Consider the following 23,473-nt stretch of genomic DNA (forward strand, 5'->3'; position numbering starts at 1 on the left):
GTAAGAACAAGGAGAGGTCAGCTATAAATAGGGTAGAGATGGGGAATTTAGGATCACTTGTGCTAGAGAAAATCGTAAACTTTACCTTAGAATACGTGCGTATGTCAGTACCTGACTGATTTGACGGGAACTGTACTTAAAAAATATCTGATTGGCTTCTTATTAAATTTTGTACTGAATGATTTTTTCTAGGGAGATTCATTTTCTAAAAAAAGTTATCCAGATGGTTGGCAGATTTTTTTAGGTTTAAACCATTACAGCTTGGTCCTTATCTGTGCCTCAAAATATTGGAATGAGCCATCCTAGGGCATCGATTACCACAATGGATTATTCAAAATCCATGGATGAGCATTAAGCTTTTCATGGCCCAAAAAGACCGCGAAAAAATTTAGGCACGCACCATGCACTTTTATGTTATTGACGAGGATCTTGAGGTTTAGTCCCTAATTCTTCTTGCATTCTAGCTCACATAGGAGTTGCGCACCTTTCGTGATTTATGCCACGTTTATATCAGAGCAATAAGAATAACTCTAAACTAGACTACAGAAGTTAACACGGAGTCTCATATTTCTTAACTTTAAATTGATTTATGTGGCTTCGGCGCTATGTCAACCATGTTACGTTGTCTTTTTCTCTAGGACCCGGAACAAGGGCTGGCAAAGGTCATAAGCATATTATGGATATATATGAACTATCTGAGGCATAGAATAGTTATAATATTAGAAATATCGGTAAAATGACGTTTCACTGGACAATAAGCTATGAATCTTGCTATTAGGTCTTATGATCCGTTCGGCAACTAGAAAATTGACATTATTCTAAGTAAAATAGAACGAAAATATGGGCAAAGCCGAAACCTACTGTAAATGATTTAGAGTTGAAACTTTAGTATGACGGCGGTAAGAAGTGAGAGAACAAAGACGTTGAAGGCGTTTAAGGACTTGGTCACGTGATACCCCCGAAGGCCACCTCCTTATCAGGGGCTTATTCTGATTGGCCAATCAGTACCCATATCCCGTGCCCCTTTCAATCAATTCTGACAACTTACAACATTCACCCCTATAGCTATTAGAATGAGAACTTGTACGTTACATTAGTTTAATTGAAGTTGGTTTAAGAATTAGGTGGCATAGAGGCTGCTGATGATACAAGATGTCGAAAAATTATTTAAGTACTATGCTAATCATTACAAATACCCGCAATTGCCTACTTGATGTTATCATCAAGGCTCCCCGCGTTTCTATTTTTCAATGCCGAGATCGACTAGATGTATAGGTAGAATAAATATATCCTAGCAGGGCTTGGATATTAGCCGGGAAGGATATCATAGGTCGGAAAAACAATGACGTTTGTCCCAAGGGGACGAAATCCAAGAGTATTCGGAGATGATCGATGCAGAATAAGGCGTGACCAAATATGTACTAGATTAACATCACTACATCTTTTTTTATATTACGGTATAGTTAGGCCGAGACCGAATCGCATATAATCGCGTGCGATTCTATCCGTGGCTGTCGATCTAGCTCACTCCTTTCCTTTTCTCAATCAAGCAGTCAAAATGAAGTTCCTTACAGGCCTCCTACTCGCCGCTACGGCAGTGCAAGCCCATTGTATGTATTTCTAGTGCATTAAATTCTGACAACAGCTGCTAACTTGTTTTAGACACGTTCCCAAGACTTGTCATTAATGGCAAGTCCGAGGAAGCGGATTGGTGGGCTACACGTCGCACAAAGAATGCCGACAGCAAGACGGGGGTTGAGTCGGCCGCAAGCGGTGATATTCGCTGTTACTCTTCTCAAACTGCTTCCAACATCGCTACCGTTCCGGCTGGAGCAACTATCCACTACATCTCGACCCAGCAAGTCAACCATCCAGGTCCTACTCAGTACTATCTTGCCAAGGTTCCTGAAGGAAAGAGTGCATCCAACTGGGATGGCTCTGGAAATGTTTGGTTCAAGATTCACACCACAACTCCTACTATGGACAGCAACAAGCAACTCACTTGGCCCGCACAGAGTAGGTCTCAACTTGAATGAAACAAAATAAAAATGAGGTTAAAACGGATAGCTAACCATTTTTAGATACGTACGTTTTGACGAACGCCACTATCCCCGCTGCTACCCCTGATGGTGAATACCTCCTTCGCGTGGAGCAAATTGCCCTTCATCTAGCCAACCGACCCAACGGAGCTCAGTTTTACCTTGCCTGCACCCAGATCAAGATAACTGGTGGAGGTAACGGTACGCCTGGACCCCTCGTCGCATTTCCAGGTGCATATAGTGCCAATGACCCGGGTATTCTCGTCAATCTTGGTGCCATTACCGCCGACTCTTACGTTCCTCCTGGACCTGCTGTATGGAGTGGTTAGATGGATCTAGGCACCAATATGTGCGTACGCGAATAAATTAACGATCGTTATCGGCCAATCATGATCATTACTGTAGAAAATGATGTGATCTCATGTCAAGTTGATTCGATGATAGAAGCTGGAAATATTCTTGTACTACGTGACTTTGGGCCTATCTATTGGGCGTGATGTAATTATAGGGCTCTATATACTGTAAGAGGCCCTGTAACACGCCTAATTAGAATACGTCTAGCTATCGGGAACCTGCGTAATAACAAAAAAATTGCAATCCCACCAAATTTCTGTAGTCATTGCTGGGTGTTGACTTGAGCGACTCAATCACAACCGCGGTCGCTCGCGTGTCATCTATCTCAATCAAGATATTTGAACCCAAGTGGAATATTTACAGTTACTTACGCACCTAGGTATCTTTGACTATTATGAATCGTCTTTGCCAATCTTCCTTCGGATATTTAGAAGCAGTCATTGGCTTCGTTTGCCAAGGGAAAACAGAAAAACGCACGCTAATCAACTTCTACAGAAATAATCAGAATGGGGAATGGTGTGCTGGAGAGATTATCTCGAGAGATCCCCATTCAGGGGGCTCCATCATTCAAAATTCCACTCAAAGGGTTCTAGGTCAACAACATGGTGACTTTGAAGTTATAGTTCTCGAGGAAAACGGACTTCTAAGACACTATACACGCAACAATACACTCCCCTTCACCGAAAGCGAGGATACATCGGAAGAGAACGGTACCTGGAAGCTTTCGGCTACGATAAATGAACAAGAACACAAAATATACGGGAAAGTGGTCGTTTTCGCTGCAGCTCCTATTTATCAAAGTAATCTTCCCTCTGGAAACACGTACGAAGGAACTACTCTAGAGACGGCTGTACTTACCGACAAACGAGAAATTCTACATTATCGTTGCCCTCAATCCGATCGAGACCCGAGGGGTAGATGTTACCAGTGGAAGTTATGCATAAAAATTACAGATGGTGCTATCGGGCCAGCTTGTCTATATCAAGACGCCGAGAAGCGTTTGAAGGCACTGATACCATTTCCTAATGGAATTAACGAATTCTATTTCACGGATGAAGGAGATTGGGACTGGGGATGTCATATCCCCGATTCTTATGGCCCGGCATGTATCTACAGTCCCAACCCGAGTAATCCATCAGCTATGGATATGATTGTGGTATCTGAGGACAAACTGTGTGTGAGGGCTAGAAGGGAATATGAATATGATGAGGTTGATCAGGGATGGAGTATATCATCTACTACCAACGACGAACTACCTTCCTCTCTAAAAAGATTACCACGGGGTTCATATTTTCAACCATTTCAAGGAAATCCGATGGCTGCAGTCTCACCAACTTTCCTGGCTCTCCGGCATTCGCCAAATACTGAGGCCATTGTTTTTCATCCTTGCAGAACCAAAGGTACAAATGGTAGATGGATGATATTACATTGGAGTTATTTGACTACGGTAGAAGAATGGATGGTATCTGGAGTCGCTGTAGACTACGTGAAAGGGATCGTGATGTGATACAGAATATTGTCAGTTTATCATGGGTATTCGGAAAAGGCTACATCTTGTCAGTTGGTTGTCTTTAGTCACTTGGAGTTCAAAAGCCATAGACCTGCAGACAAACTAAGATTTAATTCATTAGGTGCAACGGTGATCTGTATCTTACTACCTGGTTTCCATCTTGTCGTTCTTTACTTCTGCTTCCAATGTTTCTCGAGACATTAGAGACATACCTTTTGATTACATCCATTGCCAGTACTAGCAAACTACAAGTAACCGCTGGCCGCTCTTGATGTTTATCATCAGCATTCTCTACTGTGAAATCTGTCACGAGTCGTATCCAAGGTGGCACACAGACTGTATTGAATAGTTCAAGCTTGCTGAATCGACTAGAAAACCACATGTTTGAATTCAATATCGAAGTTAGCTGGGTCCGAGCTTCGAGCTTAATAGCATGCTAAAATACACTGTTGTATTTTCAGATGATTTATGGTCCAAGCTATTTGGGTGTACACTAGTCGAGCACAAACAAAAACTAGTATTGGATGAATACTATATTAACCTACAAAGACATCTCATTGGTTCTACTAAGTCGTCCAAGCTCTCTTAAAGACAGTATCAAAGCAAGAACCGCCAAACCCTCTCGAGTGACAACCTAGACGGGACCGTGTCAATGATCCGGCCCGCCATTGATAGGTCATGTGTTCGAGGTCAAGGCACTGTAGATAGTCTGAAATCAGAATTCAAACAATTAAAGGTAAAATATATTAGATCAAACTGAATGCTGATTCTACCTGCTGACTCCTAAAATGGGAGTATATGTGTTGACAAACTACAACCCCCTGACTGCGACTTCTTCTTCAACCATACCATTCACTTCTGTACCGTTCTTACCTTACAAGCTTCCTAGCACGTCAATACAATGACAGAATATCACTAGGATCTCATATTTTCTAAAAGCACTATAACCTTTGCTTTCCAACTACCGAAAATCGATTTCACACTCGCAAGACAGTACACGAATCAAGATGTCTTGGGACGGGTATGTTCACTCTGCCTACCTAATTACGCGTATTTCTAGACGATATAACTAACATCGCGGTGTAGTGTCTTCGTTTTTGATCGAGGTAAACCTCCCGCGCGATTTCCCTATATGAATTATACTAACATATAATAGACTGGGTACCTCACCTAACTCTTATGGAACAAGCAGACATGATAGTGGATATCCGCCTCGATCAAAAATGTTCCATGAGACAATTGCTTGAGGAAGCTCAGAAGGAGATCAAGAATCTCCCAAAGAATATCCTCCCTTGGTTATGGTTGAACGCAATCATTATCACACTTGAGGGTACGTATTGATCACTTAATAGTGGGATAGAACTCTCAACTAATTGATGTTAGAAATGCTGAAGAAGCCGCCTCCTGGGTGGTCCGGTCCATCCCCTTCTTCAGGGATACCCCGAGAGAAACGGTTATAGACAAAGATGCGAACAATAATATTACGACGATGGGCTGCACTTCAGACTCGTCGACATCTCGAGAAGAAACGAATCGCAGCTCGAAATTTACGGGGCCCAGAGCCCACAGTCATCCGAGAAGGAGCAAGACCGCGAGATCAAGGCTAGCTTGCGGGGGGGGGATGCCATGCGGTGGGCCAGGAATTCGACCAGGAAGAGGTTTCATAAGGAGGGCTAATCCCCACGGATGGGATGTTCGACAATACTCTCGTCCCTACATCTAGGATAGGGTGGTCTTTTTCGGAAGTTATTGATACGTCTAGGGATATCCCTGAACTGCCGAGAATCAGCATCTAAGCGTTGGTGAAAGGTTACACGACGCGAGGCATTAGGAGGTACTATCGCTGTCTAGATCGTCATAGGGGAGGGCGTTGACCGAGGAGCTATTAGCGGATATATACTTAGACCTCTAGCATCTACCCAAAAATAATATAATCAATCCTAACTTTTATGATTGGCATTGTGATTTCGTTCTAGCTGTATGATTGCGAACTGACCTGGAAGTAGCAATTTGGTTGACAACGACCAGCTGTTCCGTATGTGAGCATAATCGAAATACGTCGAAGAAGTAGACGGAAGTAACTACGAGCCGTGTAGGATCGATTGGGGGCGTATGTCTGCATGGCTTGATATTTTGTTGACAACTTCTGCTCAATTGCGTACAGCTACTGAATAAGGGGCGAACTGTCGCAAAGTGCTGTAATTGTAAGGGGTATTAAGTGCAAAAGGCGCTATGAGTTAGTGAATTTTATGGGACATTTGGCAGTCAGTTGGGCCACTGCATTATAGGGTGTGCGCGCTGTAATCCACTGTAGTTTGTGGCGGCGTTCAGCGTGTACCCCGCCATGATCCCCCATATGTTGAGATGAATTATCGAGAGAATCGGCACTGAACCATCGATTATAGCCGTACTTCTTTCTAACATTATATCACTCATCCATATCGTACACTGGTCGAATATCGATACCGCGTTGAAAAGAATAGGGCGTGTATTTCGATGAAGAATCCGAGCGGGGACCTAACAGGTGCATAAGCCTTGAGATTGATTATAATTGAGTTCATTCTCTGCGTAATCGGGGTATCCAACATCATTTAATCCACGCCCTCATCTTCATCAGATTTGACATCTAATTTCTCGAATCGCTTCCGAGCTTCTTGATAATCCTCATCCTTGCTCACTTCCTCGGTACCTGCTTCAATTCTTCCTGATTCCTTAGCCATCTCCTTGTCCTGATTCGTCGCTTCTAGGGCAGCTGGCTTGAGTGACCCATCCCCGTTAACATCCTCTTTGAGGTAGAGCGTGAATACGATGACTAAGTATGTGTCGCCGCTTGATCGGTTTCGCAGGACGTATCTAAGGGTGTGTGAGCGCTTCGGTTTGGACCTAAGATAATAAGGTGGCGCTATGAGAAATGACCAATTCGACGATGTAGAGTGGATGCGAGTAAACAAGAAAAATAGGCAAGGGGAGAAATGCTAGGGCTTGTGGAGTTGACTTACCTCAGACTTTGACCATCCCAATACTTCATAATAGGCAAAGTGAAGCCCGGGAGACGAAGGCTGAACTCATTGAAGTCTAGATATGGATTGAAAAAGTCGAGACAATATGGTTTGTCGTATCGGAAGACCCATCGGCTCTTGTTGGCTGGTTTGAGTGCCCATTTCATGCGGTCTTTTGCTGTTTCTGGAGCGCCGATATCATCCCGTTCTCGTAACCCTTCCTCATCGCCACCTTCTTCAAAAAATAACCCGCCTTTTTCCGGATCGAATTCTCCAGGCCCCGCATGAACGGCATTAAAAGACGATAGAGCTGGACCATAGAGATATGGCTTATCGGCGTATGCGTCGCCTTCGAGACCGGGATCAATCCACCATTTGACGATGTTCATGGCATAACTAAACCCGGGTGGAAGACGATCGCGAATGGGGTGATCAAAGTCATTACCGAATTGGAGATCCTCACCCGAGATACCATTCCCTGCCTCTTCGTCGGAATCTTCATCGCTATCCTCGAGAGATGATGTTTGGGAAGACGAGGGACCTTGTGACGGGCTGGACGTTGAGGATGGTCTTGATGGATCGATAGAAGCTGCCCTGGAACCTGAACTGGGCTTCTTGGGTGTGAAACGGATTGCTAGGCTGTATTGATCTTTATTGGTGGCATGGGGTTCCAAGGAGAAGTACGGAGATGTATTAGGCGAGTTCCTTGGCAAGCCATGGTAATTTTGCACACGGACATTCAGCTCAGCGTCAATCAAATCACTGCTGATCTTGACTGGCTCGTGTGAGTTAACCGGCACTACGACATGTTGATCGAGGTCGTAGTTTGACCCGGCGGTAACTCGAATGATGTATTTCTCAGCCATAGCGTGGGACGGCCACTAACAATTCCCCGTCTCCGTCAATCGTATTCGGGTTTCTATGGCTTTCCGAGACAAGAGCACTTTATTCCCTTTTTTAGAACGCCACCAAGCCTTAGGCCGCTAATATTCTGCAGTGATGACGCTCGAGGACAATCCTGATTGCCTGATTGCTGTAAGTAGTATTTTGGAGGGTCGGTGAGGATAGTGGACCTGGAGTTAAGGTCTATATGATGTATAACATAGAATTATTACTAGTTGAAGAACACCGAATTGATCGACTGTTGGAAAATAAAATAAGTTATGAGGCTGGAATGTAACGCTTATAGATTCAGGGTCTCGAATTTTTGATGATGGTAGATGACGTCGCTAAATTAGTCTTGACGCGCAGAAGCTTGAGCACAGGCCTATAGCTTGTTTAATGGATCCAAATCTACCCAAACTAGAGCAAATCTGTCCTAGTACGTCGCTTACTACAGTTGGTTACAATTGGGTGATGCTGCATGTTATGTACCTGGGTACTACGTATTGAAACAGCCCAATTCGAATTATTTAGTAATTAATTGGCGATGTTATATCTTAGAAACAGAGAAAATGAACTACCAAGGAGTAGGTGTAGCTTTCATTGGGCCCAATTTCTCCTGAATAATATCTCCTGCGAGTTATGTCATATGTCTCGTGACTCGCTTTGAAGGGGGCGGATATCACTATCCTATTAGGAGGTCTAGTGATAATTGATCTTAAGCTAGGATACGTAACGATATAAGCCAAGTGTCCGTCTAGATATTATAGGCCATGAAAATCGAACTTTAACAATTAATATCGTCCCATCTCGTCGATCGCTATGAGGAACGAAGTGAGGGACGCTCGTAGCGCTAGCGATGGGCCCCGTTACGATACCTAGAAGTAAAAAAGATTAAAGGATATATTAATGTCGCCTGATCGCAAGAAACAGGCCGAGTGTTGAATTATGACATGTATCAATATGTACCTCGAGTTCCTATGTACCTAGAAGTGATGTATATACGTTAGAATACCAACCACTATTGGGGAACGAGGAATTGGTCAATATAAACCCTCTCAAAGTAGCTAATATGACCAAATCCAACCCAATATTGTGCTAGGCGATTATGCGATAGTAAGATTAATTGTGATTCGATGTACCGATCTATATATGTTAGTCAGGCTCATAAAATCGATCCAGATGTTCGGCAACTCACCGTTATAAAATCCCATATGCGCGATATGACCTCTACTCTTTACCATTCGAGAACCCTCGAAAGGTGGGTCTTGAGCTATACCAATGAATGCATTGTCGCTCAAGTCATCGGCGACGAATGTATACTCGCCTCTTGGTACATTCGCATCACCAGTCAACTTGATTGCTTCTAGCCGGCCACGATATACGCGCTCGTGTTTAAAACGCTCTTCAAATTGAGCGTCAGTTTCACCCTCGAGACGTTCTAATGGTTCCTCGTTCTTTTCGTATTCCTCTTCCGGTTGATTGAGTAGTAGAAACTCACAACCATGTCCACTATAATCACCAACCCATATCCCTTTCCAAGGCTTCTCAGCTGTTGGAGTGTATAAGCTGGGATCAAGAGTAGAATAAGTCACAACTTCTTCGGCGAAATGTACACCAAGAGTAGGTGGACCCATTTCCATCCATTGCCTAATACGAAAGATTTGATCAGATGCCTCTGAACGATCATGAGGTTGCCACATCGCTGCCGTAGACCTTGTGTAATTAAGAGATGTCGCAAGTGGATGAACACCTGCTGGTTGACCCGTTACACGATGACGAGCTGGAATCGCAGGCGGAGGCCAAACATAACCGTGGGGAAATCCGTTCTGCGTCCGACCGGCTAAGGCTGTCTTACTAAGCGGTTTCGCGAGCAGAAAATTGGTAAATCGAGGATCCGTCCCATTATTAATACGCATAGGTTGTTCTGAAAAGAAATGCCGAAGAGATAAAGCTGATGACTTTCCACGGATTATGTTCTCAAGACTGTCGGCGTTTAATTGTATTATGGGCTTGTCGAGATGTAATTTGACCGTAGGCTCGAAATGATGAATATGAACATCTTGGTTGGTAATCCACGGTTCGCTTCCCTCTCTATTTCGCGTGGCAAGCATTTGGTACCCTTCAATACAACCCCGTCGTTCGTCATAACGAATAATAATTACCTGACCTGTCAATTCTCGATCGCAAAACCATATTTTATGTTTCGTTAGGAACCAATATGGATCGTGTGATATATACAGCTCACGCCAATTTTCGCATGGGTAGGGAGAAGATACACGGTTTCCTGGAAGGTTCGATAATACATGTTGTTTCCATTGTGCGTCCGAATTTGCATGTTCGCGTAACACGCGACAGACTACCGAAACGGTAGCTAACTCCAATGGCGTCAGCCAGGATAGTATCGCATCGATTAATTCGGGTGGTAGATCGAGAAATGGGCTCGTATCGAGTTGTTTGCCCGAGAATAAATTGACAGGACTTAGGTCTATGATTCAAGGGTTAGTTAATGGGATTTTGGAATCCATTGAATCCTGTGCTAACGAAACCTGGTAGGGACGTAATTTTGGTATGCGGGAGGGAGGCATGGATCCACGAACCTCGGTCTGCTTCGCTTGCGCTACGCCGTTTTACCGGCACATCGAAATCATCCTCGTACAAGTTGAAAGCAAGTGTATTACGGATAGTATCATCACCAGAGACGGCTTTGATAATATCAATATTTTCTTCAATTTCCGGATTAAGTCCTCCATAAGTGACAGCAGGATTGTGAATATTTACCGTCACGACTGATTTTGATCCAGATCCAGATCCGGAAGCTTCGTCGTTGTCATCTTGTATCGGAACGCTTGGGGTGGTAGGAGCTGTTGGGTCTATTGGAGCGATGGTGGAACTAGAACCAGGTTCGTACGAAGGGTCAGCTGTAGATTGAGATGTAGGCTGAGACCTCGAACTCCAACCACGCCCACTATCTTCATCAACCATTTTCCTTATGGTGTCCACGGCGGGACCCGGGCGTAAGTAAGTGACACAAGCGAATAGATCGGGGGGTTCGAAGGATCTAATTGACCGGGGTCACAAGCCACGTGGTGGAGAGCTGAGAGGGTGGGAAGACCTAGAAAATTGGTGGTAGAATAGATAGATTTATTAAACGAGATCTGGGATCGTTGAATAATCCTGATTTAAATCGATCATTAAGTTTGGTTCCGTTTTGAATACTTGACAAGGTCAATCCTGGATTATTGTTGACGGAGGTGTTGACGGAGGTTGGATGTTCCATCAAAGTCAAAGGTTAAGAGGAAGAGGAAGGTTACCCGTGATCATGATGACGGTAAGGGTAAGGGTAAGGGTAAGTAAAAATATTTCAGTATTTCAGTTTCAGACCCGATATATCCAAGATTCATTCGTCCGTATGGGAAGTAATAGAAGTAATATAGTGGAAACGAAGAATTGTAAACGGCCAATAGCGGGATTTGGAATTAGCGAAATCATCGATCTGATTGATTGCTCTGCGAACGGGGACCGCCCAGCATTGTAATTGGAACTGCGACCCGTCTTTGAATTGGTACTTGAATTTGTATTGGCACTGGTATTCGAAAGAACCCAGGCTTTAGGCATGGGCTTAGGCTTGGATTTGGGGGGTCTGGTCCGGGCGGGAGGTAGCATGTTTTTAAAAAGAATTCAAGAAAAAAAGAAAGGGATTCCACGATTTATCAACATTAGGTAGGTAGGCCAAAAAGGTAGCTTGGCCTAAGAAACAAAAAGAAAAAAAAAACATGTATCTTATATTCATAGGTCAAATTAATGCCAGCAGGGCTATTGCTTGTTCGCTTGCTCGTGTCAGTGTCAAATCTGTACAAAATGAATTGATTGATTGATGGAAGTTGATTGAATTGATTAAGAAAAGGTCTAGGAGATCTAACCGGAGCCGAGCCGGTGCATGGAAATTCAAGTAACCTTGGAACCTCTGTTGGCTCCTACCTAATGTACATACAGAACCTAATGTACCTACGGAATATGTACGACCCACCGGGTTGGCGCGGGAAGGTCCTATAAATCTTTCAAGGTTCAGTACATGATCAAAACCTTGAAAGCCTGATCGGTTATCCTAATTAGCAGGTACCTACAAAAACATCAGGCTTAAGGCTTCTAGACGCCAGGAATTACAAGGGATATAGACGCTATAGCCGCCAATCTTAAGGTACAATTCGGTCCATTTACACCGCAATTATTACTACAGCTTTAGGTACCTACCTACCTAGGTATGTACCTATCATGCTATAATACGGGGAATTAGGTACCTTGTTTAGTGATTAACATCTTTCCTCATTAGTAGGAAAGTACCTTATTTTTCATTTCTTCAACAACAAATTCAACAATCATCATCGTATCATATTCAAACCCCCGACCGACGATAACCTCCTCTCAAAACCAGAAATGGAAAATACCCGCGAAAACAAAGGAAGCTTATGGCGCATCACAAAATTGATGACACTATCACACCACATATCACAATATCACAATACCTTGGTATCAAACCTCCACGCTCGGATCAGACATCAAGATATGGCTAGTCCTCCAGACCATCGGTACAAGAATGACGAGAAGGACAAGAATGACAAGACCAAACAACCCCAGGACCCATGCGCTACCACCGATAGCTACCCACCCCTCTAAATCCCCCTCGCTTCACGAATTCTATGTATCTCACCTTGCAGGATATCCGATCTGACTACACCCTAAATACACCCTGGACACACCCTGGACCCTATTGGAACGGCTACCCATTCCTGTCATGGGAAAAAGCCAGGGGGGTAGCGACAAGGAACAAGTTCTTTCTCGGGCTATAGATCCAATTTGGTACGGTACACCTAGAAATGCAACGATACCGGAATTATCAACTAGAAGAGATCAAAATTACAACTACAACTTTGATATTGCTGCATTCCAAACTTACAGGAAGTTAACTATCTAGATATGTTGTTCGATTACTCCCTTGGATTACTCTCGATTACCTCCGGGATCATCAACGCCGTTCTGAATAAAATAGAAGAAGAGCCGAGAAAATCTCCCTTCGTATGCTCGGCAGGCAAGCATCAATAAACCAATCATAACTCTCATCGTACATATATGTACCTTGTAATGGTATAGGATGACACTCCCTTACGCTAACCGCCTTCCCTTCTAGTTGTTCAACTGATTTATTTTGTAGGGATTCTTTCCACACAGAAATTATCCGTATATTTGTTCGATATTATCATGTATTATCATTATTATCATGCAGGTCCAGGCCACGACGATCTTACCTTAAACCAACTAATATTCATTCTATTGAAGTTCTAGGATCCTAGGATCTGTCGTGGATACTCGCCTATCTTTTTATAGATCGATTTGGGCTATTATACCGCCTACCAGATACTTCCTAGATGCCTACCTAGGTAGACTGCTAGGTATAGGTATCCACGCAACAAGTCGGCGTCGATTCTTGGCATGTGTGCTATATTTACTAAGGTTTACAGGTTACCATGAACCAAATGCTACAAACATTCCGATGAGGCTTGCAGGGCGTGACCATGCTCGTGTGCAGACTAGATTCGTTGATTCCAAGCACCTACCTACCTTGGTATTAAGCTGGGCTTGTCTGGCGCATTGGAACATTTTTTGCGCTCCATGCTTGGCATCCCGCCAGCACAACGCTCGGTCACCTGCGCATCTTCGGAGCTTCAAATCCCCCCTGCTCATCATACCTAGAGCCGGATGCGAATGCGACTCCAGTTCCTTCGTTATCAGCAAATACTAACATAAGTCGGAATTACAATTCGCCAAACGGAAATAGGTTCCCGTGATGCCATCGGCAGTCAACTAATATCCAAGGGAAAGGATATTCCTCATTGGAGATCCGGATTTGGAGAGCCGCTACTATTTATGTCGTGGTCGTTCCCAATTTTGAGCTTCCTTTTCGAGACTACTTGATTACTAGTACGGCTAGTCTCTGTAGAGTGGTTGAAACTTGTCGAGCGTTTAGATATCGTCTAGGCGAATTTAGCAAACCGAAATCGTTCCGCCTTTCCGCTGTCTTCCACTACTTGGCAGACTCGATTTCCTCAATCATGCCAAGAATCGAGATGTTACAATGTGAAGTTGTCTACCTAGTACAAGATATCTCGTTAGGCTTCCCAGGCTTCCCAAACTTCCCCATAGGATCTAACTAATTCCCTAGACTAAAGCCCAAGACCACGGAACTATTTCTAACCCTTGATCTATGGTTCCACCTATTCTCGGCATTGGGTACAGGTCTATCCCTGTACTGACCGACCCTGTTGTCTTTGTAGTGGGTGCGATGCCGGCGCCCGAAGGCATCATTGAGATTCATACCATGTAACATTCAAGATAAAGACCCGAGGTTGAATAGATGATGCATTCAAAGATAGAAATCAAACCATCGCAATCTAGGCTAAGTATGGGGGCCATCGGGCCCGACCAGCCGGAACTATACCCTCTGTTGATTATTTGTCTCACCTTGGTTGACTTTGCAGGTAACGTTATTATGACCCCAGGTCGAAGCTGGTCACAGTACTCGTTTTCGAGGACGCAGACTCCTTTAGATCGTTTCTACAAGAATCAAGGAACAGCCATCATTTTAACCAAATGACTAAGATTGGCTAGAGGAGTAGTTTCATATATACCAGATCTAATATCGAAACCAACCCAACATCCTCTTCAATCGAACTACCCATCAACTGAAACGGATATTCCCGTTATAATTACATTAAAAATTACCTTGGCACACATCCTGCAACCTATAAGTATTGAAGTCTTCAATATGCTATTAGAATCCACATATATCGTAAATATACACGTGTGCTAACCCTCACATATCCCGATGCTCATAACAACCCAATGTATTAACTATACCTACCCAATTATAAATGTCGTGTATCCACGAAATGATCATGATTGTATTCGTGAAGGACTCAGAAGTGGAGTCTACGTGGTCCACTATTCTCATAAGAACGCACGGACCATGCCGTCGCCTTCATTTTCATCGTTGTTATTTATTAGGTCAGGTACTCAAGTTGCGAAAATCAACCTGACATCATATAATATGAACAAGTTAGAATTGTATTAGAGCTTCTTCAACACTATCTTATAGACTCATTAGATCTATTTTTCTCTAATATTTTAAATTATCTAATTATTTGTATTCATTACAGCTTCCCTAATCCAACATTCATCAATCTATTTTTCTTGGCCTTCCAAAATCGTCATAGACAGTACCTAATTCGTTCCCCTCCTCCCTCAATACTACTTATCTACATACACTACTCTACACTCCGTACTCCGTATGTGCCTTGCCCCGACAGTCATAGGCGTCATGTCCGGGATCTTCTCCTTACTTCCGGATATACTTCCGATGATAATGCCGTCCAAGGTGCAAATAACAAAAGCAACCGATCTCGAGGCTCAAAGAGATGGAAAAGATGCGCCGATGATTCGACAAGGTGCTGTAATTGGCAAAAGTGATAGAATGTGCGCTACTGGTAAGTTACTTTACCAACCTTTTATCCACGCATTCTGGAATACCCTTTATATGAGATATGATATGAATTCGACCACGAGTACATACAATGCTACCCATGAATGTATTCAAGCTTTGTTCGGGGTTGTGTCGAGATTACGCAGGGTTCAGTCACAACATTATGTCAGATTGGATTCATAGTAACAGCTCCAATAGTCCTAATAGCCAAACCCCATTGTTCTTCAGCAGTACATCATCACGGCGAACAAGGTTGGTTATAATTCTATTAAGGAAATATGGTGACGTTGAGTCTAATATGTATACCCAAAGAAACAATCATTTATGCTGCCTCAGGCAGAGGAATGGTGCGTATTCACTTCGGCCCCGGGGTATCTTCAACTCCATATACCCAATAAAGGCTAACTCATCTACAGTACGTAAAAAACGTTCCAGTTATGATTATACCGTCCTGTCATTTCATTTAGAATGGCAGGCCGTGAAAGTTTCGTGGGGAAGCTGACAGGTAACAGATTAGTAACGAGCTCAGACTCCGACGAAGAGCCCAAGAGACATGAACTCTCGCCGGGCGACTTTGCATTCATACCGCCATGGACGGAACATCAAGAAATCAATGAAACAGATGAAAATGTTGTCTGGATTCTCATCCGGAGTGGTCCGGAACCTGTTGTAGTTTATTTGACGGGTTGGGGAGGCGATACAGCAAAATCTGATTCAATTGATTGACACTTATGCCAATTCTCAGCACATGCAATAAATCTAGATGGTTAGGACCAAGTACCGGAAAGGAGACCGTACCTAGGTGCTTAGAATAATAACGTCCAATATGAAATGGGGTAATCGGCAGCCCTACCAGGGGCTGTACAATCTATTCAGCGCAGTAACGACGTATAACGCTACAAAGCCTATCCTGATTCTTCTTGGTATCAAATGCTTGGGCATGATCGAGGCCCCAAAACCACAAAAGCTCAATTCCGTCGCGTGTGAGATAGCCAGCACCCCATTCGTCTTGTTCCATAGACCATTTATTAGGCCTAGCGTCCCTTCCGCTGTTATCTGCTGTAAGGCTACGGGTGTTAACCCACCCCTCTTCACCATCGGCGCTCAGATACTGGGCTACCATCAGAGTATCGACGATCAAATCTCGTTCTGCGAGACACACCGCCACCCTTCGTCGCTGCGGCCTCCCTGTCGTTGCTGTAGCCCGGACCCCCTGGCCACCACCACCACCACCATCTACTCCAACCAACTCTGCGGGTGATGATCCCCTCCCTTCTATTCCTAGTAGCTCTTCCTTCCACACAATATTATCTTTCCAGAAGAAATGACGTCCCAGGCAATGTGCCACGCCAGGATCCATGCTGGCGAAGTACCACAGTTGCCATTCATTAGCCCATCTAGGTCGGCGTCTAGTAAAATTGTATGCTACATCTGGTAGATGCAATAAGATAGTTACGGGGTCGACAAGGACTACCGAACTAATACGGTCGAATAGTTTCTCCGAACGTAGCATGTGGGTTGCCAATGCAGTCCCGTACGAATGAGAGACCAACACGAACTTATCCCACCCATGCGCATTCAAGACCGTAGCAATCTGTTCCAGGAATTCGGGCCTGCCTAGCGGCGCCTCCGTCAGTCGGAATGAAATAGGAAGCATCTCGATCGCGATGATTCCAATCTGACCCTGTCCATCTTGCCCTCTAGATTCTGAATTAAGTCGTTGAAGGAACGGAACGTATGTGTAAAGCCCTATTCCAATACCGTGTAGAAATACGACAGGAAGCTTGTCGGTGGCAGTATGTGGACGATACCAGTAACTAAGCCCTTCCGATTCGGAATACCTACTAGTGAATAGGTTCTGTAAGCGCGGCGGGATAACAGGGAGGACCTTAGATGGCGACTGTGCGTAATAGTGAAATCCGTTCCGGGCTAGCTGGCAATGTGACACGAGGTCGACCACACCCACGACAAAATACCACGCAATACTTCTATATCGGGTTTCCACTTCGTCCAGGGTCAGTCGGAGACCTTCGGCCTTTCCTCTGCCTGGTTCTAATCTCCGCCCTAAGAGATTCTCCATAGCTTCTACATATCCATCTAGTTCTTCCTCTTCGTCTTCAGACTCATTACCAGGCCATCTATCAAAAAAGGCCCATAAGATAAAGTCGCGTAGGTTATCCCTCCGTATCTCGGACTCATCGGCGCCAAGGAACCACATCTGGAGGTAACGCCGGGCATCGGGTACGTTGGCAAAGCACCGTCTAAACAGCTGGCTTCGTTCTTCGCGTGTCAGCGGCGGTGGATGCCTCGCTTCCTCCTTTAGCCGTCTATTGTGGGGGATGTAAATGAACACAGCGTATATCACGTCAAGTACGCTGTAAGTAGCCAAAACCATGCCGAGGGGATGGGATAATGCCGGCGCAAGCCCCCCGAGAGACACTGCCAAGAGGGCTAGACATGCTGTGCATAGAGGTGTTGTATATTGTACCAGGAATATGCATGTACGGATGAAGATATACTCTGGAAGCGACGTGCCAATCATGACGGATCGGTGGTTACGGCTTTAGGAAAGCCGGACGTATATATATGTGCTCGATTCGCCCACTGCTTGCTGTTGCTGTTGCTTGTGTTTTTGCTGCTATGTATCTGTTCTTCTCTATGTTCTAGATGTGTTGGCGTTTCATCAAAATCGTTAATCAAACACATCCTCCTCGTAAGTACTTGTAAATGACAAAGGGTATCGTTTTCTATCACGGTCGAGGAAATGGAGAGAATGGTTTCATGGCGACTTGATTTCTATCTAGCAGTTGTGAATTGAATTAAATCATGAAGGAGATAAATATGCCCGATGGTTTCCTAAGATGGAAGGCCTTCTGAAGATACATAGGTGGGGGGTTGGGTTTTAGTGGGAATACCCTGGTCCATTTGGGGCTCTCACCCCGCTCTAATTTGATGTTACTTGGATGCAATGACGTTACTAGGTATCCATGTACCTATAAATCCCAACACAAATGCCCAATGAGCATTCAGTTCCATCCTCTACCTAACACGTATGAAAAAGCAAAAGGGAGAAGAAAAATAGAAAAAAGAAACAGAAGAAGAAGAAGAAGAAAAAGTAAAGAAAATAACGAGAAAAAGAATAAGAAATAGAAAAGGAACGAGAAAAGCAAGAGAAAGAAGAAGAGAAATAGAGGAGTACGAATACTTTGGTCACCTCAATGACGTTGTGGCGCACGGTGCACATCAGGTCGTACGAAATCTCAGAAGCACGGTCAATTCTCATTTCATATTACTTTCCCTCCTAACTCGCGTTACCTACTAACCCTTCCTTCCGCGTCCCTCCGCGCGCTTCAGCGCCCTTCCCTCAGCCTCTTCCAACTCGTCAACAATGAAATGTAATACACGGGGGCGGCGGTCTTTAAGAAGATCGCAAGGGGTCTTTCCATTGTTATCCTTAGCTAACAGGTCGGCACCAGCCTTAACAAGAGCTTTAATCGTCTGGTCGAGCAGGGCCATCGACATCCCGTAATTCTCACAAAGGAAATGCAATGGCGTCTGGCCATTCTGGTCTCGGTGGTTGATCGCGACGTTCTTATGGATGAACTTCCATAACACCTTAGTCTTGAATGGGGGGTTGGCCATGATTCTGTAAAATGGTGTACGGCCGTTCTCATCGGTGGCGTTAATATCTGCACCAAGATCGACGAGGAAAGAGATAACGGCCTGATGCAGCTCGCTCTTGTTGCACACCACATGCAGCGCTGTTTCCGAAACGGCCGAGCCTTGATAGGTCAGGTCGACATTGCCTCCAGCTTTGACTAGATTATCAAGGAAATCAATGCTGTAAGGGATAATAACTTCGTCGTATAGGCTGTCGAGTTCTTGGCGAAGAGTTGTTGAACCTCTAGCATCGTAATGGTCGGCCGGACGAAATTTGTCTAAATTCATGGCCAATCGAAAAATAGGGCTATGCCCAGTGTGGAGTTCAACTTTGTCGGGGTCTATTCCGAGATGGAGGAGGGTGGTTAACTTGTTAAGCCGCCCGTCAAGAAGGTCATAGAGTCGACGATGAAGGTATGTAATGTCGTCGAACAGATCGCCGGGTTGAAAGTGCAGTTGCTCGAATACAGGGCTCATTTCTCCAACTCGATATCCCCGCGAAGGGCCGGGAACAACGGATTTAGCGAGTGGTTGCTGATCCAGGGTCGCACCGTATTCAGCAAGTAGCCGCGCGCAGATAGTAAAGTCGCCTCCGGGCTTAACCACATGTGTAGCCCAGTTAATCGGATACCAGCAGTGGCTATTGGTGCGAATTGGCAAGGCGTCTGCTAAATTAACGTTTGCTCCAGACTTCAGAAGGTAGGTGAAAACGTTGAAGGAGCCGAAACGAATCGCGACTGCTATCGGGGTCATCCCTCGGCTGAAACCCTCGCAGCCAGGACGGTTTGCTATACTGTGTTGTGTTCGAAAGCGATAGTTAACCATGCGGGTTCCCGTGAATTGCTTTGCGGTACGAAGGAAGCGTTTCAGGACTCTGGTGTTGTTACTAGCGCACGCCCACCACAAGGCGTGGTTATCTTCGCGAAGGTCTCTTTCGTACATGATAGGTGACACGACGCAGCTCATATATTTCGAAGTCTGCGCCAGACAAGCGCTTTCTGGTTGTGATAGGAATTCGCCGATGTTTCGAATGATTTCGACAGGCATATCGCCAATACCGGTGGCGGAGGGCGACATCGTCGGGGGTTCGGGGGTTTAGGTATTGGTGATTAAAAGAGGGAGAGATAGATAACATCGAGGATGAGGACGATGCAAATAAATACCTGGGTAGATGGCAGTAACTGGCAGTAACTACCTACCTAAGGTATGGTAAGGAAGTCACCGTATGGTGGTGGAAGTACGTACCTACCTGTACATCAGCGGATTAGCCAATCAAATGGACTTCAGCCCTACATAGTAGGACATGTAGGTACATACTTGCATCGTAGTGGGGTAATACTGCGCTGAAACAACCACATTAGCTACCTAGGGTACCTGTAATTCTCCCTTCTACAACATCAACATCGAGTCATCCTCACCAACCCATTCGCCTTCTTTTCTTCTCTTTGGTTTTTTTCCTACTGAGAAAGCTTATCATGAATTCAACACTATTAATAATTAAAGGAGGGCAACTCTAAACCCTACCACTAGAATGATTTAGATGTGTACCTAGATAGAATGAGATACCGATATCGAGCAAAACGAAACGAACGAGAACCCCTAACTTGCCTCCACCACAGATCACCCGCCGTTCTCCCAACTCTAGCACATAATTATCGGCAAAGGAGGCCTATACTAACCAACCGGGCTGGAGTCGGTCAGATTGAGTTTCGTCTCGAGTATTTTTGGGCAATTATTTGATTTTAATTACGTGTGTGTCCAATTAGTACCCATATATGCCATGTTATCTCTTTTACGCACCTAAGGTGCATCCCGATGTCATTGCAGTGGTAAGCGAGATGATATGGGATGCCGCGCCAATTGCCTTCTTCTAACCACCGCAATAATATATCCACGTTATCTTTAAGCGGCATCAGAGAGACGACTGCGTTACCACGTCACGACATTCACTAATATAGATATAAGCACGATAAGTGTTTGTTGTAATGGTTTTGTTTTATTTCTTTCCCCCGCGCACGGTAGACCACTCCACGCAAGACAATACATATACCTCATATGGGGGCCCTCAATTGCATCTGGAAATACAGCCACATCTGGTTACTTTCACCAGCCAGGCAATGCGGATCATCAGGTAGGCTGTATGAGCCGGTGACGCCCCTCCCTTCCTCCCACATAGCGTCAAGCAAGTTGTATATCTCGCTCAAATGCGAGGCATCAAGAAGACATCTTACATACAATAGCCGCGGTGCCTTCAGCATTATCCATTGTGGCGCCTCCTCCGTCTATCCCTGCCCAGGCTATAACAATGTCTACAGTGTCGTCCACATTAATGCTTGCGTCACTGGTTACCTACCTAGGTACACACTTAGATGCCAGTATTAATGTAGTCCCCTATCTGGGGCATCTAAGAGAGCTCTTTGGGGCTTACGCGACCGTACCGGCGGATGACGGTGCCCTCAGAGTGGAATTTTCCAGGCCGGTGAATACGGGCACGCAAACCCCGTTTGTGATCACCAATATGCGATGAGATTGGGAATTTCCCTTTTCCGTGGGGCACTCGTGGATGGGTGAGGGAACTACTAATCAGCCCCCATCCCCGCCACATCATAGAGTTCTCTCTTTGGTGGTACAGAGACAGATCTGTTCGTTGGGCTGGGAATAGCGAGAGCGATAATTCCGAGGAGTTGGGTTTGGAGGGATCGGTGGGGGTCCCAATGGGAACATTCTTGTACTGAAAAGGGCGCCTGAAGTAGTTACTATCATGCTACGATTGCATCTTTGATCTGTTGACATCCTGGTCAGTCGGTATATGAGACGGGGCTTGAGGCAGGGTAGGGTTGAAATAGTTAGAGAGAAAGGAAAACTTACGTTTATCGCATTGGTAGGCAGAGTACCTGGTAATCTTAACGAATGAATGAGTCGAGAGTGATACGCGATCGTTTCGTTTCGTTTCGCTTCAATGTCGCTATCATAGGATCGTCTCATTTCATAAATCCGATCTTAGAAAATAATTCTTTGACTCCTTCCATTAGTTTCATTTTAGCAATCGACTTCTCTTCGAGCACTTCGCATTGAAGTTCCAGTGTTTGAAGTTGTTTCTTGTTTTTTTCACAATCCCCAATCTCTGTGACTCGTTTGCTAAGTCGTTTAGCATTGTCAACGAACACCGATGCGACATGAATCAAAAGCACCGTCTGTAGTGTCGAAGCGCTTGTGTTACTGGCAACGAAATTGCCCACTCGAACTTCAGGGATCCGCACATCCGGCTCAAGCATATCAGGGGAAGCCATAGTAACCCTGGTACACGTTTGAGCACAATCAACGACAGCTCCCATCAGATCTACGATCTTCGAATGGCATGATACCAGTAAGTTAAAGAAAAAGGGATCGATATTATCCCTCTCTTCATCTAAACTGGTAAAGAGTCTTCTAAGCTCGTCGGGAAGTTCAGTTGTGTGGAAACAGTTTGAGTCTTGGCATTCGGAAAGATCCGGTCTATCGAATAAGATCTTCAATACTTGGGGGTACAAGTCTATGAGACGTTGAGCCAATGAGAATAGCAATTCAATGCAACGTTCGCGAGGATTGTTTTCGATAAATTTGGCGTGGTAATGTGCGATTGGTTGATTTTTAGGCACATGAACCTGGGATATTGATGAAAGATCCAGGAACAGCTTATCAGCTTCGGCCGCCATGGTAGTTAGCTGACGAATGCATTTTGACCGAGGGTCTTGTGGCACAGCTTCTGTTTGCTGAGTTGGTCGGTCCTGGCCAGATTGGAACTCCTGTGTGGTCTCTGGAGGCGTCGCCAAAGAATCACCTAGACCCAAGATTCCAGGGGAGAAGGATCCGTCTCCCATAGTTGAATCCATACTGTATTGTATGTTAGGTGCTTGACACGACCAATCGAATTGCATATTCATATCACCGTCCGCGTAAACTGAGGTAGGCATGGTGCGTCGGGTATTAAGCCCAGCTGGGCTAAAGGTGCATGTGGCACCAGCTTTAAGACATCTGGTACAGGTTGAAACTCCGGGCTGCTTTGGGCATTTGAGCTTTTGTGAATGACAGCGATCACAACTCGATCGTAGAGGACGCGGCATGCTTGCAGATTCTGTATACCCTCAACTTGATCCGGACTATTTTCACTCCACTCAACAACAAAACACTCAACGATCTGCGAGATCGCCAAACCACATTCAATTCGGCCGTAGCTAGAACCGAAAGATGAATAGTGAAAAAGCTAAAAAATTAAAGGCGAATGTACGTAGGCAATTATGATGTTGGAACGGGGGGTATGATGTCGCTAAAATTCACCAATAAACTGGAATTAAATGGTCTAGACAGTCCCCACCATCTACGTAAAGAGATCCTTGCATATCAGCCTCTCCCGTAGCTGACTGGGTACATTTATAAGCACTTTAACTAACCTAAGATGGTATGGTAAATCCCTTTTGCTCCCTTACTTCCCGACCGTACGGGGTTCTATTTC

The 23,473-nt window shown here is 44.8% G+C and overlaps 9 protein-coding genes across 9 annotated transcripts; 4 read left to right on the plus strand and 5 right to left on the minus strand.

Annotated features, from left to right (window-relative positions):
- Positions 1–1,558: 1,558 nt before the first annotated feature.
- Positions 1,559–2,368, plus strand: F4822DRAFT_433855 (lytic polysaccharide monooxygenase; the record flags this gene model as incomplete). The annotated part of the gene is made up of 3 exons (XM_051461902.1): positions 1,559–1,610; positions 1,663–2,016; positions 2,082–2,368. 3 exons carry the CDS (start codon positions 1,559–1,561, stop codon positions 2,366–2,368), a joined length of 693 nt encoding a protein of 230 aa, XP_051309681.1.
- Positions 2,369–2,477: 109 nt separating this feature from the next.
- Positions 2,478–4,036, plus strand: F4822DRAFT_54886 (uncharacterized protein). Its single transcript, XM_051463646.1, has one exon. The coding sequence runs from the start codon at positions 2,788–2,790 to the stop codon at positions 3,898–3,900; it is 1,113 nt and encodes a 370-aa protein (XP_051309682.1). The 5' UTR covers positions 2,478–2,787; the 3' UTR covers positions 3,901–4,036.
- Positions 4,037–4,910: 874 nt separating this feature from the next.
- F4822DRAFT_433857 (uncharacterized protein) lies at positions 4,911–5,363 on the plus strand (the record flags this gene model as incomplete). The annotated part of the gene is made up of 4 exons (XM_051461903.1): positions 4,911–4,924; positions 4,990–5,009; positions 5,060–5,233; positions 5,287–5,363. 4 exons carry the CDS (start codon positions 4,911–4,913, stop codon positions 5,361–5,363), a joined length of 285 nt encoding a protein of 94 aa, XP_051309683.1.
- A 450-nt stretch (positions 5,364–5,813) lies between these two features.
- F4822DRAFT_417975 (DUF1769-domain-containing protein) lies at positions 5,814–8,300 on the minus strand. The gene is made up of 2 exons (XM_051459492.1): positions 6,903–8,300; positions 5,814–6,786 (listed from the first exon to the last, which is right to left on the minus strand). Exons 1-2 carry the CDS (start codon positions 7,766–7,768, stop codon positions 6,495–6,497), a joined length of 1,158 nt encoding a protein of 385 aa, XP_051309684.1. The 5' UTR covers positions 7,769–8,300; the 3' UTR covers positions 5,814–6,494.
- Positions 8,286–10,769, minus strand: F4822DRAFT_440160 (F-box domain-containing protein; the record flags this gene model as incomplete). The annotated part of the gene is made up of 3 exons (XM_051462719.1): positions 8,286–8,930; positions 8,983–10,272; positions 10,385–10,769. 3 exons carry the CDS (start codon positions 10,767–10,769, stop codon positions 8,806–8,808), a joined length of 1,800 nt encoding a protein of 599 aa, XP_051309685.1. The 3' UTR covers positions 8,286–8,805.
- A 4,252-nt stretch (positions 10,770–15,021) lies between these two features.
- Positions 15,022–16,118, plus strand: F4822DRAFT_54992 (RmlC-like cupin). Its single transcript, XM_051463647.1, has 4 exons — positions 15,022–15,325; positions 15,520–15,573; positions 15,634–15,665; positions 15,832–16,118. The coding sequence occupies exons 1-4, from the start codon at positions 15,130–15,132 to the stop codon at positions 16,045–16,047; spliced, it is 498 nt and encodes a 165-aa protein (XP_051309686.1). The 5' UTR covers positions 15,022–15,129; the 3' UTR covers positions 16,048–16,118.
- Positions 15,826–18,173, minus strand: F4822DRAFT_55078 (Alpha/Beta hydrolase protein). The gene has a single exon (XM_051463648.1). The coding sequence runs from the start codon at positions 17,861–17,863 to the stop codon at positions 16,190–16,192; it is 1,674 nt and encodes a 557-aa protein (XP_051309687.1). The 5' UTR covers positions 17,864–18,173; the 3' UTR covers positions 15,826–16,189.
- A 382-nt stretch (positions 18,174–18,555) lies between these two features.
- Positions 18,556–20,381, minus strand: F4822DRAFT_55130 (ankyrin repeat-containing domain protein). Its single transcript, XM_051463650.1, has 2 exons — positions 20,299–20,381; positions 18,556–20,230 (listed from the first exon to the last, which is right to left on the minus strand). Exon 2 carries the CDS (start codon positions 20,056–20,058, stop codon positions 18,640–18,642), a length of 1,419 nt encoding a protein of 472 aa, XP_051309688.1. The 5' UTR covers positions 20,059–20,230; positions 20,299–20,381; the 3' UTR covers positions 18,556–18,639.
- A 1,357-nt stretch (positions 20,382–21,738) lies between these two features.
- F4822DRAFT_55126 (uncharacterized protein) lies at positions 21,739–23,211 on the minus strand. The gene is made up of 2 exons (XM_051463649.1): positions 21,850–23,211; positions 21,739–21,775 (listed from the first exon to the last, which is right to left on the minus strand). The coding sequence occupies exon 1, from the start codon at positions 23,082–23,084 to the stop codon at positions 21,963–21,965; it is 1,122 nt and encodes a 373-aa protein (XP_051309689.1). The 5' UTR covers positions 23,085–23,211; the 3' UTR covers positions 21,739–21,775; positions 21,850–21,962.
- Between the last annotated feature and the right edge of the window lie 262 nt (positions 23,212–23,473).

The sequence above is a fragment of the Hypoxylon trugodes genome (assembly GCF_022578975.1).
Source record: "Hypoxylon trugodes strain CBS 135444 unplaced genomic scaffold F4822scaffold_10, whole genome shotgun sequence".
In the NCBI taxonomy this organism is placed as follows: Eukaryota; Fungi; Ascomycota; class Sordariomycetes; order Xylariales; family Hypoxylaceae; genus Hypoxylon; species Hypoxylon trugodes.